This window comes from Mastomys coucha, unplaced genomic scaffold (assembly GCF_008632895.1).
Source record: "Mastomys coucha isolate ucsf_1 unplaced genomic scaffold, UCSF_Mcou_1 pScaffold21, whole genome shotgun sequence".
In the NCBI taxonomy this organism is placed as follows: domain Eukaryota; kingdom Metazoa; phylum Chordata; class Mammalia; order Rodentia; family Muridae; genus Mastomys; species Mastomys coucha.
In genome coordinates, this window is record NW_022196904.1 from 116,005,816 (window position 1) to 116,021,405 (window position 15,590).

General features: G+C 49.3%; 3 protein-coding genes across 9 annotated transcripts in view; 2 read left to right on the plus strand and 1 right to left on the minus strand.

Moving 5' to 3' along the window:
• Nucleotides 1-6,442, plus strand: part of Sez6l2 (seizure related 6 homolog like 2) — a 21,217-nt gene extending 14,775 nt beyond the window's left edge. The window contains exons 13-18 of one of the 2 annotated variants that reach the window (XM_031388339.1): nucleotides 2,525-2,716; nucleotides 2,813-3,004; nucleotides 3,508-3,546; nucleotides 3,729-3,846; nucleotides 3,961-4,057; nucleotides 5,887-6,442. In XM_031388339.1, coding sequence (XP_031244199.1) covers nucleotides 2,525-2,716; nucleotides 2,813-3,004; nucleotides 3,508-3,546; nucleotides 3,729-3,846; nucleotides 3,961-4,057; nucleotides 5,887-5,916 — 668 coding nt within the window. In that variant the 3' untranslated portion in view covers nucleotides 5,917-6,442. The remainder of the gene's footprint in view (nucleotides 1-2,524; nucleotides 2,717-2,812; nucleotides 3,005-3,507; nucleotides 3,547-3,728; nucleotides 3,847-3,960; nucleotides 4,058-5,886) is intronic. The other variant, XM_031388340.1, reaches the window with a different exon arrangement.
• A 2,321-nt stretch (nucleotides 6,443-8,763) lies between these two features.
• On the minus strand, nucleotides 8,764-12,210 carry LOC116102989 (putative protein T-ENOL). Of its 6 annotated transcripts, none has more exons than XR_004123344.1 (6): nucleotides 11,959-11,979; nucleotides 11,451-11,535; nucleotides 11,091-11,241; nucleotides 10,740-10,850; nucleotides 10,585-10,642; nucleotides 8,764-9,056 (listed from the first exon to the last, which is right to left on the minus strand). XR_004123344.1 is itself a non-coding variant. In XM_031388353.1 (6 exons), coding segments are annotated over exons 1-6 (366 nt in total). In that variant the 5' UTR covers nucleotides 12,089-12,210; the 3' UTR covers nucleotides 8,764-9,020. The 6 variants fall into 6 exon arrangements, 5 of the variants coding, with proteins under 5 accessions (XP_031244213.1, XP_031244217.1, XP_031244214.1 ...); XM_031388353.1 differs by lacking the exon at nucleotides 11,959-11,979 and adding an exon at nucleotides 12,087-12,210 and having other exon boundaries at nucleotides 10,817-10,850; XM_031388357.1 differs by having other exon boundaries at nucleotides 10,817-10,850; nucleotides 11,959-12,054.
• Nucleotides 12,135-15,357, plus strand: Cdipt (CDP-diacylglycerol--inositol 3-phosphatidyltransferase). Its single transcript, XM_031388359.1, has 5 exons — nucleotides 12,135-12,934; nucleotides 13,030-13,164; nucleotides 14,221-14,374; nucleotides 14,866-14,947; nucleotides 15,259-15,357. Exons 1-5 carry the CDS (start codon nucleotides 12,892-12,894, stop codon nucleotides 15,355-15,357), a joined length of 513 nt encoding a protein of 170 aa, XP_031244219.1. The 5' UTR covers nucleotides 12,135-12,891.
• The last annotated feature ends 233 nt before the right edge of the window (nucleotides 15,358-15,590 follow it).

The following is a 15,590-nucleotide window of genomic DNA, read 5'->3' on the forward strand; positions in this document are numbered from 1 at the left end:
TCATCAAGGTCCAGTCCTTTCCACTCCTGATTCCACCCCTGCCAGGTTTGAGTCCCTCCCCTAGGGGGTTCTGCCAAATTGCTTCTGGGCTCTACCCTATCAACTCTTAGTTCTCTTTCAAGCCTCAACCAAACTCTCAATTCCTCAAAAGCTGACTCTATGGGAAGTCACTCTGTTAGAATCAAGGCTTATCAGTGGACTTGATTTGTTTTAATGCAGTTGCTGAAGCCTGCTTCTGAGTTATGGTTATAGGACAGGTTTCTGGCTCTTTCCTACCCTGATGGATTTCAAACCCGGAAGGAAGAGACATACATGAGGAACTGGGCATGTTACACAGTAGTAACATGGGATGACTGGGATACAGTACTTAACGACTCTGAACTTTGGCTCTTCCACGGATGTTGTAGGAGCGGGCAATGTGTGGAGCAGGGGCAGCATTTCACACAGTGCCCGGCGCACGGAAACAGCAAGCCACAGCTGTGAGCCTGCAGTGGCACTGTATCGAGAGTGTGACTCCGTTCACCCAGGGATGGGACATATTTCCTTCAGAGGCGAGGTTTACAGGGCTTAGGGGCTTTGTTCACCTTTTAAGAAAGGCTAGGCACAGGGGCACACACCAGTAACCCCAGCACTTGGGGAGCTGAGGCAGAAAGATCATGAGTTCAAAGATAGCCTTGTCTGAAAAGCCCAGTGCGGGTAAGGGAGATGAAACAGAAGGATTTCTGTGAGTTTAAGGCCAGCCAGGGCTAATTAGTAAGATCTATCTCAAACAAAACAAACAACAACAACAAAACAAAAACCAAACAAAATAAAACAAACAACAGAATGAAGTAGTATCTTGTAAATTTGAGAAAATTAGCTAAGTGGTGGTGATGCGTGCCTTTAATCCTAGCAGGAGGATCTCTGAATTCAAGGCCAGCCTGGTCTACAGAGTGAGTTCCAGGACAGGGATGGCAACACAGAGAAACCCTGTCTTGAAAAAGCAAAAATAAAAAAATAAAATAAAATTGGGGAAACTGACACAAAGATTGATTTTAGTTCTTCCCCTACCCCTTATTATTTTTTTCCAGACAGGCTTTTTCTGTGTAGCCCTGGCTGTCCTAGAACTTACTCTTAGACCAGGCTGGCCTCGAACTCAGAGATCTGACTGCCTCTGCCTCCCAAGTGCTGGGATTAAAGGCGTGCGCCACTATGACCCATTCCACTGTAGTTCTTGCAAACAGACCCCAGGGAAGTTGCAGTGGTGGAATGAATGGAGAGGGGTTTCAGAAAGCCAGATTTGGGGTAGACACAAGGAAGACTGTGTAGCCTGCACAGCACCTCATCCCTGGGAGGATTCACAGATCAGGGGACCTGAGTAAACTAAGCAGTCAGGTTGCCTAGCCAAGGCTGGCCTTGGAAAATTGCCTAGGCTATACCCTGAGTCTGCTGCTGAGTTGAAACCCAAGTGTCAGGATCTAGCCAGTGCTCCATAGCCCTGATCCTGGCAGGTTCCAGTTAGTTAAGCTAAGTGCCAAGTCCTGGACCACGAGAGAGATGGCAGTGACATTGATCTCTCAGGAGAATCAGGATTAAGTATCTATCAGGGTGTCCAGCACAGTTTATATGAATCAAAGGCCAGGCAGTTGAAGAGATAGCTCAGATGCACAACAAGCATCAAGACTTGATTGAACCCAATCTCCTGATCAAAGCCAGGTGTGGTGGTACACACATCTGTAACCCATAGTGGTGGGGGCATGGAGGGACACTGGAGCTTAGACAGCTCAGCTGGATAGACATGTGAGCTCTAGATTCAGTAAGAGGCTCTGCTTCAGGACATAAGGTATAAGGTGATAGACAAAGACACTCAACCTCAACCTCAGGCCTCTGCATGCACATACATGAACACATATATGTGATCTACAGTCACAAAGGCTGTGATTATGCCCTTCTGTTACAGTAGCACTGGAAATAAAGTGCAGGCTGTATATATAAGCACAGTGGGCTAAGCACATGCAAATGCGGGGGACGGGACGAAAGAGCCATCCTGTCTCGAGGCACTAGCTTCTGTCATAAGAATGATCTGCCGTGCCAGGGACAGTGCTGGGCTTCGGTTAATGTGCTCCGATATATTGATTAAACATTTTTAATTTTTACCTGAATACAGGGGCCAAGTTTGCCCCCACTTATCCTGTTTTCAGAAGAAATATACTTCAGAAAGTACTGTTTTTTTTTTCCCCCAGCCACCAGGGAAAAGGGGGGAATGTATCCCAGGATGTTCTGTTCTGAAACTTGCTACATAACATAGCCCAGGCTGGTTTTGAGCTCCTATTCTTTCCTTTAGTCCCAGAGTGCATTGCACCATTGGGGTTAAGCCCATTGACCCTGAAGTGTTCTGACTCATAATCTGCGTCCTTCTAAGGAATTTTTGAGGAGGAGGACAGGGCGTTTTGAGGAGATGGCAGAAGCTCAGGCCTCTGTGGACCCTGTTTCCAGGCAATCTGCTAAGACCATGGCAACCCCTAACCTGTCTGTCCTGTCCCAGTCATGACCTGTGCTGACCCTGGCGAGATCACCAATGGCCACCGGACTGCCTCAGATGCTGGTTTTCCTGTGGGCTCCCACGTCCAGTACCGCTGTCTGCCAGGGTACAGCCTGGAAGGAGCAGCTGTGCTCACCTGCTACAGCCGGGACACAGGCACACCCAAGTGGAGTGATCGGGTCCCTAAATGCGCCTGTGAGTCTGGGAACACCCCAGGGAGGGAGGACCGGGAAATCCAGACTGGGCTTGCTCAGTATCTAAGTGGGCATGTGGCTGGCGTGCTCCCTACAGTAAAGTACGAGCCGTGCCTGAACCCTGGTGTTCCTGAGAATGGTTACCAGACACTGTACAAGCATCACTACCAAGCGGGCGAGTCACTGCGCTTCTTCTGCTATGAGGGCTTTGAGCTCATCGGCGAGGTCACCATCACCTGTGTACCCGGTCACCCCTCTCAGTGGACCAGCCAGCCCCCACTCTGCAAAGGTGCCTGGGCAGACAGGGAAGGAGGGGTATAGCAGTATACGGGGAGTGACAGGGCTAGAAAAGTTGGGTAGAAAATTCAAGAACAATGGCTGACCCTGCTGAGTGCCTATCCTGTGGGCGCTCTCATCCTTATAGGCATGACCAGAAAACCTGGGGAGATTTAAGGTCCCAGAATTATCAAGGCATATAGTGAGGGCCTTGGTTTAGAGGCCCCCTACTCCCTCAACCATGGGAGAGTTTTGCTATCAGTGAGAAATTGTGAAGCTGCCTGGCTCAGACTGTCCAGGAACCTTGAGCCTTTAGTGGTCTAAGTAAGAAGACAGGCCTTGACCCATCAGTCCCCACGGCCTCTACACACTCAGGGAAAGACAAGTTTAGATTGAACAGAGGGCAGAGAACCAGGCTGTGCAGCCCAGCCTCACCCCACCGGGCTCTGGCCCTCTCCTCAGTCTCCTTCCCTCCCTGGCTCAGACCCCGTCCCCCTCCCCCTCCTCTCCCTGCAGTGGCCTATGAGGAGCTCCTGGACAACCGAAAACTGGAAGGTCAGTGAGGGTGCAGGTGGAGACCAGGCCTGGCCAGGTTGGGAGGGCAAGGTCAAGGCCGGGGTCAAAAGGCCAGGCCCCGGAGGGGTGAGGCCAAGGGTTCAGGCCCCAGGGCAGGAGGCTGGGAGAGCCCAGGAGTGGGCACAGCCTTGGTTCATTTGCTCTTCTTCCTCCCTCCCCAGTGACCCAGACTACAGACCCATCACGGCAGCTGGAGGGTGGGAATCTTGCTTTGGCCATCCTGTTGCCCCTGGGCTTGGTCATTGTCCTTGGCATTGGCGTGTACATATACTATACTAAGTAAGTACCCTACTCTTGATTGCTGCCAGAGCAGGTGGCTTACCTGGCATGAGAGTAGGTAAGGGAGTTTAAGGACTCACATGTAATCAGACGGTTCTCCCCTACCTTTCCCAGGCTACAAGGAAAATCCCTCTTTGGCTTCTCCGGCTCTCACTCCTACAGTCCCATCACCGTGGAGTCAGACTTCAGCAACCCACTGTATGAAGCTGGGGTGAGTCTCTCCCCTCCCCTTGGGATGCCTCTATCTTTCAGTCTACCCTCAGGACTTCATAATCTTCTTCCAAAGTCCCTGTGATCTTTTGGGGAGATTTCACACTCAGTTGTCCACAAAAGCCATGACAATACCAAAGCAAGCTGTGTGGAGACAATAGGAAATAATAAGGACTGTAGCAAACTGGAGAACCAGAGCCTGTCTACAGGATGCAGCTCTAATCCATAGCGGGAGCTCAGGCTCAAACTCCACATCTTCCAATTGTTCAAGACATTTCAGAAATTCATCTTTGTCATCTTAAGATACTATAGGATATATCTAGATATCTAGATATCCAGATAGATAGATAGATAGATAGATAGATAGATAGATAGATAGATAGATGGATAGATAATGCGTGCTAGATTCTACCCAGGCAGGAAGCTTGCTTGCTTTTTTTTTTTTTTTTTTTTTTGAGACAAGGCTTCACTATGTAGCCCTGCTGCCCTGGAACTCACTATGTAGACCATGCTGGCATGGGACTCTGGGAGATTTGCCTCTGCCTCTTGCATGTTGGGGTTTAAAGTGTGCACCACCACACCTGACTGAGAATCTTTTTTAAAAAACAATTTCTAAAAATTTTAAAATTGTTTTATGTGTATGGGTGTTTGCCTGACTGTATGTCAGTACACCAAGTGCATAAAGTTCCCTGAGATGCCAGAAGGGGGCATCAGATCCCCGGAACAGGAGTTACAGATGGTTGTGAGCCACCTCCTGAGTGCAGGGTGGGGGTGGGGAGGTGGGGGAGATTGGGGGGGGTGGAGATGGGGAGGTGGGGAGAATCTAACCTAAGTCCTCTGGATGTGGTGACTCACAATTTTACTCCCAGCACTTCAGAGGCATAGACAAAGGCAGAGACAGGCAGATCTCTGAGTTTGAGGCCAGTCAGGTCTAACCTAGGGAGTTCCAGGACAGCCAGGGCTACATAGAGACACCCTGTCCCAAAATAATATGAAGGTCTTTTTGAGTGTATGGTACTAGAGACTGAACTTAGAGCCTTATGTAAGGTCAAACTATATATATATATATATATATATATATATATATACACACACACACACACACACACACACATATATGTATATATACACATATATGTATATATGTATATATTATATATGTAATATTATATATACATATGTGTATGTGTGTGTATATATATATACATATATAGTTTGACTTTACATATATATATTATATATAACATATATATATATATATATATATATATATATGTTTTGTTTTTTTGTTTTTCGAGACAGGCTTTCTCTGTGTAGCCCTGACTGTCCTGGAACTCACTCTGTAGACCAGGCTGGCCTCAAACTCAGAAATCTGCCTGCCTCTGCCTCCCAAGTGCTAGGATTAAAGGCGTGTGCCACCACTGCCCAGCGTCAAACAATATTTTCAATGTCTCATTCTCTTTTGTATTTTGAGACAAGAGTCTCTCTATAGCACTGGAAGGTCTGGAACTCTATATAAACCAGGCTGGCCTCAAATTCACAGACCCACCTGCCTCGGCCTCCAAGTGCTGGCATTAGAGGTGTGTGTATCATCATGCCTGGCTCTACAATCCTCTTATTTTGAGACAGGGTTTAAATTTTCCACTCTGGCCTTGAGCTACTTTTGTAACCCAGGTTAGCTTTGAATTGTGATCTTCCTGTCTCTACCTCCCTAGTAGTTCGAATTACAGGTTGGTACCACCAGACTCAGGACAAATATGCCTTCCCCCTTCTTGTGGATGCCTCTTCACCCCCAGCTGACTCCAATTTATGCACTCTCTCTGTTCTCAGGATACAAGGGAGTATGAAGTTTCCATCTGAGTCCCAAGTCTAAGTCTGCAGGACCCAGGACCTCCCCGTTCTCTCTCCTCGTTCTGGGCAGGGAGGAGCATAGGACCTGGTCTCTGGCTCCCCTCCCCCTGCTGTGTAAATAGTCTCCCCATCCCAAGAGGGGGCTTTGATGGCCCTGGAGACCCTACAGTAAATAAACCAGCAGCCTGCCGCCCAAAGCCGCCTCTTCTTAGTTGCCAAACAAGGGGCCTTCCACCCCCTATTCTACTGATTTCTGGACCCAGTGAAGGGAACTCAGCCCCTTGCAACTCTTGGGGCTCCTCCGGGCCAGGGCCCTACTCAAGAACTGTCCCCCAGCTCTGCTATCCCCATGGCCATGAAGGCTCCCTACCCCCAGATGCCTGACTGCTGCTGGGCCTTGGAGGGTGAGGATGATGAAGGGAGAGGTGGGCCCAAACCCATCCCTTCCCCGTGTCTCCCCACCCACACTCTCTCCATCTTTGCTTCTGAGTTCTTGTTTTTGAGCAATAAACAGAAAGTCGCCACTTGTAACTGAGCTGGTGAGTCTGGAAAAAATGGGTCTCAAGGAGTTGGGGCCAGTGGTGGGGTGCCCTCTGGAGAGTGGGTTTGGGGCAATGGAAGCTCTTTGGAGGGAAATGGAAATCCAGTTTGGGGTGGTGTCCCAGGTGTTGGACTGGAGTCCAAAAGCTGTACCCAGTATGATGGTGCATACCTTTAGTCCTGGCTCTTGGAAGGTAAAAACAGGCAAATTCTGAGGGCAGCCTGGTCCTACACAGTGAGTTCCAGGCCATTAAGGACAACACGGTGACCCTGACTCAGGACAACAAACCTGGCTTGAGGCTCCGCCCCTGTAGAGGGCTGGCTGGCACAACCAACCTCTCTAGTTCTTGCTAGGTTCCTTCAGCTAGCCACACCCTTTCACAGACCCAAGGAGCAATGAGCCTTCCATTCGTCTCATGAGTAGTTTCCCTTTTGAAAATGTTTGCAAACATTTGTGCATCCTGTGGCCGTCCTTTCTCCTGCTGATTTTTTTGTGGCTCGTTACCTCTCTCTTAGTGCTCTAGCCCAGGAAGCAGGGTTTCACCCTGCTTTGGCTGTCCTGGAACTTGCTCTGTAGATCACACACACCATTTGCCTTGAACTCAGAGATCTGCCTGCCTCTGCCTCTCAAGAGGTGGGATTAGGGCTGGAGAGATGGCTCAGTGGTTAAGAGCACTGACTGCTCTTCCGAAGGTCCGGAGTTCAAATCCCAGTAACCACATGGTGCCTCACAACCATCTGTAATAGGATCTGATGCCATCTGGTGTGTCTGAAGACAGCTACAGTGTACTTACATACATAAAATGGGATTAAAGGTGTGCATCAGCATCCCATACTCCAGGCTGGTCTGGAATTTGAAATCCTGCCCAGCACTCTCAAAGTGCTGAGACTATAGGTGTTATGCCACCATGTCTAGCTTTCTGCCAGGTCAAGCATACCGCTGTTACATGTCTACCAAGAATGCCCCCTTCCCCATGATATTTGATCTACATTATCAGCAGATCATAGCCCCCTTTTGGTACTGAGAATTGAACCCAGGATATCAGGTATAAGTAGGTTGGGTGGCTTATACTCCCAGCCCAATGTCTAGCCTATTTGACTAGTTTTTTAAATCATTTTACTAACTTGAAATTTTACTAACTTGAAATCGTGTACTCCAGCTGAATGTCTGCAGGATGTTTGGAAAGATGCTGAAATAATTAAAAAAGGGGTGAATTTTAGGGGGACTCCAGCAAAGTGGCCTTGATTACAGCTTAAGTAAATTTGAGACAGCTTTTGTATTGAATACTTTTGTTTTTGAGACGGGGGTTTTTTGTGTCCAGGTTGGTCTTGAACCCGATTCTCCAGCAGGAGCCTGCTGAGTAGGTAGGTTGTTTTTTAAACCTTTTGCTTTTGAGATAGGACACCACTGTGTAGATCACACTGGCTTGATACTATGAACTGGAAGCATTCTTCATGCCTCTGCCTACTGAGTGCTGGGATTATTCAGGATTAAGAGGGTAACTCGCCAGGTGGTGGTGGTGCACGCCTTTAATCCCAGCACTTGGGAGGCCGAGGCAGGCGGATTTCTGAGTTCGAGCCCAGCCTGGTCTACAGAGTGAGTCCCAGGACAGCCAGAGCTATAAAGAGAAACCCCGTCTCGAAAAAGCCAAAAAAAAAAAAAAAAAAAAAAAAAAAAAAAAAAAAAAAAAAAAAAAAAAAAAAAGAGGGATAACCCACCTTTTGTTGTTGTTTTAATCCTTTTAAGGAACTTGTGAAACTGGGGTAATTTATTACTTACCGTTTGGGGTTTTTTTGTTTGTTTGTTTGTGTTTTTTGAGACAGTTTTCTTGTGTAGCTCTAGCTGTCCTAGAACTCATTCTATAGACCAGAACTCACCTGCTTCTGCCTCCCCAGTGCTGACATGAAAGGTGCGCACCACCACTCAGTTTTCAATTACGGAAAGTAAGGTGGAAAGAGGCGGATGGACTTCTGCAGAGGAACAAATGAGGAGCCAAATTTGGCCTGAAATACAAACTCCTCAGAGCTTCCTGCATCACCTTCTGTCTGGTAACAAGTCAGCACGCTCTCTTCACCATGAGACCCCACAAGCTCAGAGGGAGAAGCAGAGGCCCAGTCCTCAGAACCCAAGGCAAAGGCTCTCCTGACCATCAGGAGTGGCCTCCTGATGCTAGGGCTAGCTAAAAGGTACCAGACAATGGGTTTGGCTCTACCAGGTGCCAGACAACTGGATTTTAGAGAAATGCTGACATGTCCCATCTCCCTCTAGAAGAGAGGCGTACCCCCTCCAGGAGCTACTCCAGAACACTGCCCATGTTTTCGGAAAGGGAGGACCCCTGGTTCTTTATTAAAACCTTGTCTTCTCAGTGGTGTTTGCCCACAGAGGGGAGAGGGCCCTGCAACAGCTCCACAAGATTTTCTTGGTTTCAAAAGCGGCGTTGCTTATGACCAGGGGTTCCTCCCGAGATGAGAGGCTTAGCCAGTTGCAAAAGAGGGGCTTTGAGGTTTTCACTGAGGGACGTGGTGGGGGAAGGCAAGAGGCTGAAAGAAGGCAGTACTATGGAGGACTGAGCTCATCCTCCAGTTGTCAGACTGTTGGGGAGTGCTCCCTGGAAGAAAAGAAGAGCTGTTGATTCTTTACACTTAACGGCTCCTGTCCTATCCTGCCGTCTTCCACCCAGCCATCCAAGCCACACACCACCCATGCTCCACTATCCATAACCCATTTCTCCATGCACACAGCCACTTATGCCCTCCTTCCCCAGCCTTCAACTCTGTCCACCTCACCCACTCCCTACTCATCCATCTTCTCACCCAATCATCTCTCATCTCCCACTTACACTTCTTAAGAGCAGGGGCTTTACTTTGCTCAGAGCTGCACTCCAGGACAGTGCTGGCATACAGCAAGCGACTAGCACATGGTGGGTTAACATATCCAGTCATCATTTACCCATCTGCCTCCTTCAGCTCATCCATCCCTTCCTATCTAATGTTTGCTTTTTACTTTAAATATTTATTTACTCGTCTACCTATATAGCTTAGAGAAATGTATAGCTTAGGGACTATATAGCTCTAGGTGACCTAGAACTCCCTCTGTAGACCAGGTTGGCCTGGAACTCACAGAGATCAACCTGTCTCTACCTCCTGAATGCTGGAATTAAAGGCATGTGCTACCACACCAGGCTTTTAGAATTTTTTTAAAATTAATTTTATGTGTATTAGTGTTCTGCCTACACCTGGCTTGTTTGGTCTGTGTACCATTTGCGTGCCTGGGGCCTATGGAGACCAGAAGAGGGTATCAGATCCCCCTGGAACTGAAGTTATGGATCATTGTGAGCTAGGAATCAAATCTGGATTCTCAGGAAAATCAACAATTGCTCTAAACTGCTGCACCATACCTCTCCAGCCTCTTTTATTACCTATATATACTTCCTAAATTACTGTTTGAGACAAGGTCTCTCTGAGTGGCCTTTGCAGTCCTGGAGCTCAAGTTGACCTTGACCTTGAACACCCGGCTCTATTTCTAGAATGCTGAGATTAAAGGCACCTGCCACCAAGCCTGGCAAGTCTGAGAGCATACAAGCTGCTCACAACCTCACTTACTAAGATACCTCTCTGTACCTTGGCCCATACAATCTTTCCTGCTTAGAATACTTAGAGCTGTTTCTCTAGAAAATTCTTTCTTTAGGCATTTCCTTCTTCAGGAAATTCCATGATGCCTTTCCTTCCTAGCCCAGCTGAGGATGGGGTAAAAATAGTCTTATTGTTTTTCTCTTCTTAGGTAGGCACCATTCCATATTGTGTTGTCACTAGCCATTAACTTGTCCTGTCCTCATTCTAAACTGAATTCTGCTGGACATGGTGGTGAGCGCCTTTAATCCTAGCACTGGGGAGGCGGAGGCAGGTTTATCTTTGTGATGTCAAGGCCAGGCTGACCTACATGGCAAATTCCAGGCCAACCATGCTACATAGGGAGAGCCTATCTCAAACAAACAAAACCAAACCAACCAACCCCTAAATTCTTCAAGGGCTGAGTCTATGTCTGTGCATTCTGTGTCCCAAACATCTAACTCCTAACACATGGAGCAGCACATAGGGAATGCTGGAAATGGTGAAACTGAATAACCTCATACAAACCTTCTCAAGAGGAGATAGCAGAAGGTGTGCCTTGGTTCGGGTTCGATTTCTGTCAGAGCTGGAGATGGCAGAAGACAACAGAATAGGCTGAGAATCATGAACTGGAGCATCAAGAGGGAATAGAATAGAACTTCATGGTTGAAAACTCCCCCTACCCTGCTGGGATGCTGTCAACCCTCGCTCTCTCCCCACAGGCTCCTCTGTCTTGGGAGAAGGACAGAGTCTCACTCACCGGGTGTCAGTGCCTCGGGTCTTGTTGAAGAACACTGGAATTAGAGGCCCCAATTAAAAGAACAACTTTCCCCATGGTTAGAAAGAGTTGTGGCTAGAGCAGGTAGGGACAGGAGGCTCCTGGCTAGCAACAATGCATGAGTTAGAAGGTAAGGGGCACTATGCCTAAGACTGGCAATGAAGAGGAAAAAAAAATGGGCAGATTCCCGGGGAGATCAGCTATGGCTGGAAGGGAGTCAGAGACTGGTCTCTAGATGAAGAGGGAGAGACTTCACCATGTCTAGATATCTGAGTCCCTTGGTCTTTGGTCTGTTTTTCCTTGTTGGGCATAGGACTCAAACGGGAGCGAGCAATAAACAGTGCTTCATCTGTAAGTTCTGTGCTGATTCGGGCCAGGAATTCTTCAGAGCGGGATAACGAGGCTTTCTGGAAAGGAAGTTAGAACCCAGCCTGCAAATTCCCATTGGTCTCATGTCTTCCAGGTTGCAGGCTCTGGCTGCGGAATCTGGTCTTAGAAGGCCCTAGACCCAGAAAGCAGTCTGTGGGCCTTCAGGGTTAAGGATCAAGGCTCGTGGCTTAGACAGAGCTACCTGCCTAGCTCTTCCCATCTCCTTCACTTTTTCATTGTCGTTTACCTGCCCTCCACCTAAGGAGGCAGCAGTGTGAGATGACCAGATGTCCTTTTTGTCCCCACTCCTGGCAGATGTGGATGCCATCCCCCTGGAAACAAAGTTTGTTGTGTTAGACTGAGAAAACAGCCCGCTCCCTCTCAGATTCCATCTCACGTCATTCCCCGAGCCCAGATTTATTTAGTCCATGACTATAGCTCAAACACCCTATGTCTCAGTTCTGTCCTTGAAAAGAATTGGTTGTTTTGCCTACTAAGTTGATGGGAGGGGCTCAGAACAACTCCCTTCCCTATTCCCTCCAGAGCCCTTCTTCCTTCTTTTCTGCCAAGGCACTTCCTTAGGCAAGGCAGCCAACATACAGCCCCCGACCTGGCTAATTGGTTGAAATCTTAGGGTACTTGGCAGGAGGGAAGACAAAGTTCTAAGGGGACCCTAGGATGGGCCTCAGGGGATTAGGAAGAAGGTTGGGAAGAGGGGGAGCCAGGGAAGCGCTGCTTCGGGTTGCTATAAAGACCTAAATGTTTGCGGAAGTTCTATAGTTCCGTTGCTAGGAGACTAGAGATTCTAGAACTAAGGACATTTTCCTAGCGTGTCATTGTGGCTCTCCTGGTTCCTTCTTGGAGGCGGTGACCCCAGCATTACATCAAGGCATTTGGGAGATGACGTAGGGTGGAACCTGGGCTCTAATCCTCCCACCACCAGGGCGGCGCTAGAAGCAAGCGGCAGGCACGCCCGGAGCCTCTCTAGCCTCCTCTTCCCAGCCTGGGTCCGGGAGAGCGACCGCGGTCGCAGGCGTAGCGGGCTGGGAAGCCATGTGGGCTGTACTAAGTCACCCAGACTCTCGGGGAGGCGCAGACTCGGGACGGAGGAATCTCTACGCCTTACTGTTGCCTGGAGGAGTTTACGCCCTCTGTGAAATGCAAAATGCAGATTCTCTCTCAGGTCTCTTCTGCTGCTCCCTTTTCAGTTTCTTCCTTGCGATGACTCTCGAGTGTCTCCCCTCCCTCGGCGCGTTGGTACGAGCCGAAGCCAAAGGGCCGTGGCAGGAAAAGGAAGCAGGCCGGCCTTAAAGGGACCTCAGCCATTATTTATTTAATTTATTTATTTATATTTAAAAGCTGCTCTCTCCTTCTTCCGATGTTCTTAACGTCCCCGACAGAAGAGTAGGCTCGAGGAGCCAGGCGCAGCCTGAGCTGCGGGGCCCGCTGCTGGAGACGGCAGCAGCTCCTGCCCATCGGAAGGCCAGGTGCGTGTGAGCTGTGCCCTGGGGTGTCCTGCGCCCCGGCGCCCTGCGGGCTCTAACAACTGGGATCGCCCGGGGGAACTGGGCCCAGGGCTCAGGTGGAGCGGCCGATGCCCCGGACTGAAAGGTGAGACCACGCTGGTAAGGCTGGGACAAGACCTTGCACCTCCAGTCCTGGGCCGAGACGACAGGGGAGCCGCCAAGATGCCAGAGGAAAATATCTTCCTGTTCGTGCCTAACCTTATCGGTGAGTGCTGCCTGCGGCCCCAAGACCAGCGGAGGGCGAGGAACCCTAAGCTGGCTCCCCGATCACACCCTGTACCTCTCGCATCCCACCCCAAGGTTATGCTCGGATTGTCTTCGCCATCATTTCCTTCTACTTTATGCCCTGCTGCCCCTTCACGGCCTCCTCCTTCTATCTACTCAGCGGACTTCTAGACGCTTTCGATGGACACGCAGCTCGAGCCCTTAATCAAGGTGACAGAACTTTACCACCGCCAGCACACTTGGGGGGGGGGGCGCAACATCCCCTGCCCTTTCTCTGCTTTCTCAGAACCTCACTGAGGACTCTTTCATTGCCATCTCTGTAAGAAAGCAAAGCAGAACTGCCTGGGATTTAGCTTGCTCTTGAGAATTGATCACTGTGATGGGTGTGGAAGATCTAGACCCGGCATAGCTGTGGGAATGGAATTCCATTCGGGTGTGGCATGGTGGCTCGTGCTTGTAATGCCTGCACCGATGAGGTAGATAGATTGCTCCGAGTCATAAGTCATCTAGGCTTCATATTGAGTACCACTTGAGCCAGGATTACACAGTAAAATCCTGCAAAAATAAGTGATTGGGGCTGAAGGTTAAGTTTGTGCTCAGAGGTTAAGAATGCTTACTGCTCTTACAGAGGACCTAGATTTGATTCCCAGAACCCACATGATTCAGGCTTACAACCACCAGTTCCAGGGAATCCAATGTCCACTTCAGACCTCTGTGGGCACCAGGCATATATGTAATGCACATACATATATGCTGATAGACACCTTAGACCATAAAAGATAAATAAAAATTTAAAAATATAAGTAAATAACGAAATTCCATTCAACAGGTGTTTACTAGGTAGTTACTGTGTGCTAGGTACAGACGTTAGGGATTCCAGAAGAGAGGTTGGTGCCAGGTGGAAGGGAAGCAGGTAACATTTAGAGCTCTGACTAATTTTGTAATGAGTTCCCCAGACCCACTTCTGCTTGCCTTTCTTTGGGGCCTGGTTCTGGGTTAGAGGAATTGAAGATAGTTTCCCCACTCCTCCAATACCATGGCTCCTGCCACAGCCCCATGCCTTCTCATTTCTTGTCCTCATAATCCCGTGTCCTACTGGCCTCACCATCTACTGATGGCTACCTGCTTTCCTCCTCTAGCAGTAGATGGTAGACACTTTCAGACTCCTTTTATACTCGGCCTGAAGTGATAGGCCAGAGCGGGCACCTGTCACAGGTCCACTATACCAAACGATCCCTTTCCGCTTAGTAGTCATTATTTTTTCAGGAACCCGATTCGGGGCCATGCTCGACATGCTGACGGACCGTTGTGCCACCATGTGTCTCTTGGTCAACCTGGCCCTGCTATACCCTCGAGCCACTCTTCTCTTCCAGCTCAGCATGAGCTTGGACGTGGCCAGTCATTGGCTGCACCTGCACAGGTCTGCTTTGATGCTGGGGGTGCTGATGAGTGGAAGGCATTGCAGTGGGATGGGGACTGGGATGGCTGCAGGCTTGTGGGTGGTGTCTTTCCTTTTCTTCCCTCCTTGAAACAATAGACCAAGGCTTGCTTAGAATTTAGTATGTGCCCAGGCCTCAAATTCATGAGTCTTCCTACCTCAGCCTCCTGAGTGCTGGAATTCTAGGCGTATGCCAGCGTATCCCTGTCCTTAAGCCCCTGGGTGGTCCCTGTGTCTCTGAGTGGGCTCATCATTTTTACAGGAGGCTTGAGAAATTTGTAGCATGGGCCTGGCTTTGGAACTTTAGGGTTCCAAAGGGGGGAAGAGATATGGGTGCTTTGTTGTGGGGCATTTAATCCTGACTCTGCCCCACCTAGGGAACGGTATGGCTTTGAGCTAGATACAGTTTTCAGCTTCACACCAGTTCCTCCGTACAGCGAGCGCTCATGAAGTCCCATGCTTTTCTCCCCAAGTTCTGTGGTTCGAGGCAGTGAGAGTCACAAAATGATCGACCTGTCTGGGAATCCTGTGCTTCGGATCTACTATACCTCTAGGGTGAGCATTTCCCACCCCTCCCCAACTTGATTCAAAGCTGGGAAGTCTTAACCTGAACACTGGTCAGGAGAGATGATATAGCCATCTGAGCAGAAGTGATCCGTGGGCTTAAGCATGGTGGGGGATAATTGGTGGGAGGTCTGTGTGCATCATCCTGGCAACGGTGACAGTGAAGCCCCAAGGGGTAGGGGTGGAGGCACCAAAGAAATATACGGCATAGTGCAGTGTGCAGCTGGCTGAGAGGCACTCTCCTGTCTATGGCAGAAGTCCCTGTGGGTTACGGTAGGGACATGACCCTACGTCTTAGGCAGCCTTGTATTGTGTGCAGCCTGCTCTGTTCACCCTGTGTGCTGGAAATGAACTCTTCTACTGCCTCCTGTACCTGTTCAATTTCTCTGAGGGACCACTAGGTAGGAAAAGAGGGTTCTACCCTGCCCTGCCTGGGGGGAGGAGAGAGAGGCCTCTGTCTCGCACCCCTCCATCCCCTGCTTTCCTTCTTTCTATCTGCCTCCCCATAGTTGGCTCTGTGGGGCTTTTCCGGATGGGCCTCTGGATCACAGCTCCCATCGCGCTGCTCAAGTCCATCATTAGTGTCATCCACCTCATCACGGCTGCAAGAAACATGGCTGCCCTGGATGCAGCA

Coding starts and splice junctions, on each gene's coding strand:
- LOC116102989 (XM_031388353.1), bottom strand. Junction 11,242..11,450: donor CCTCCTTAGGTGGAGGGCAG/GTAAACGACAAT, acceptor CTTCCTTTCCAG/AAAGCCTCGTTATCCCGCTC. Junction 10,643..10,816: donor ACCCGAGGCACTGACACCCG/GTGAGTGAGACT, acceptor TGCCATCTCCAG/CTCTGACAGAAATCGAACCC.
- Cdipt (XM_031388359.1), top strand. CDS start 12,892: ATGCCAGAGGAAAATATCTTCCTGTTCGTGCCTAACCTTATCG. Junction 12,935..13,029: donor GTTCGTGCCTAACCTTATCG/GTGAGTGCTGCC, acceptor TCCCACCCCAAG/GTTATGCTCGGATTGTCTTC. Junction 14,948..15,258: donor GGATCTACTATACCTCTAGG/GTGAGCATTTCC, acceptor CGTCTTAGGCAG/CCTTGTATTGTGTGCAGCCT.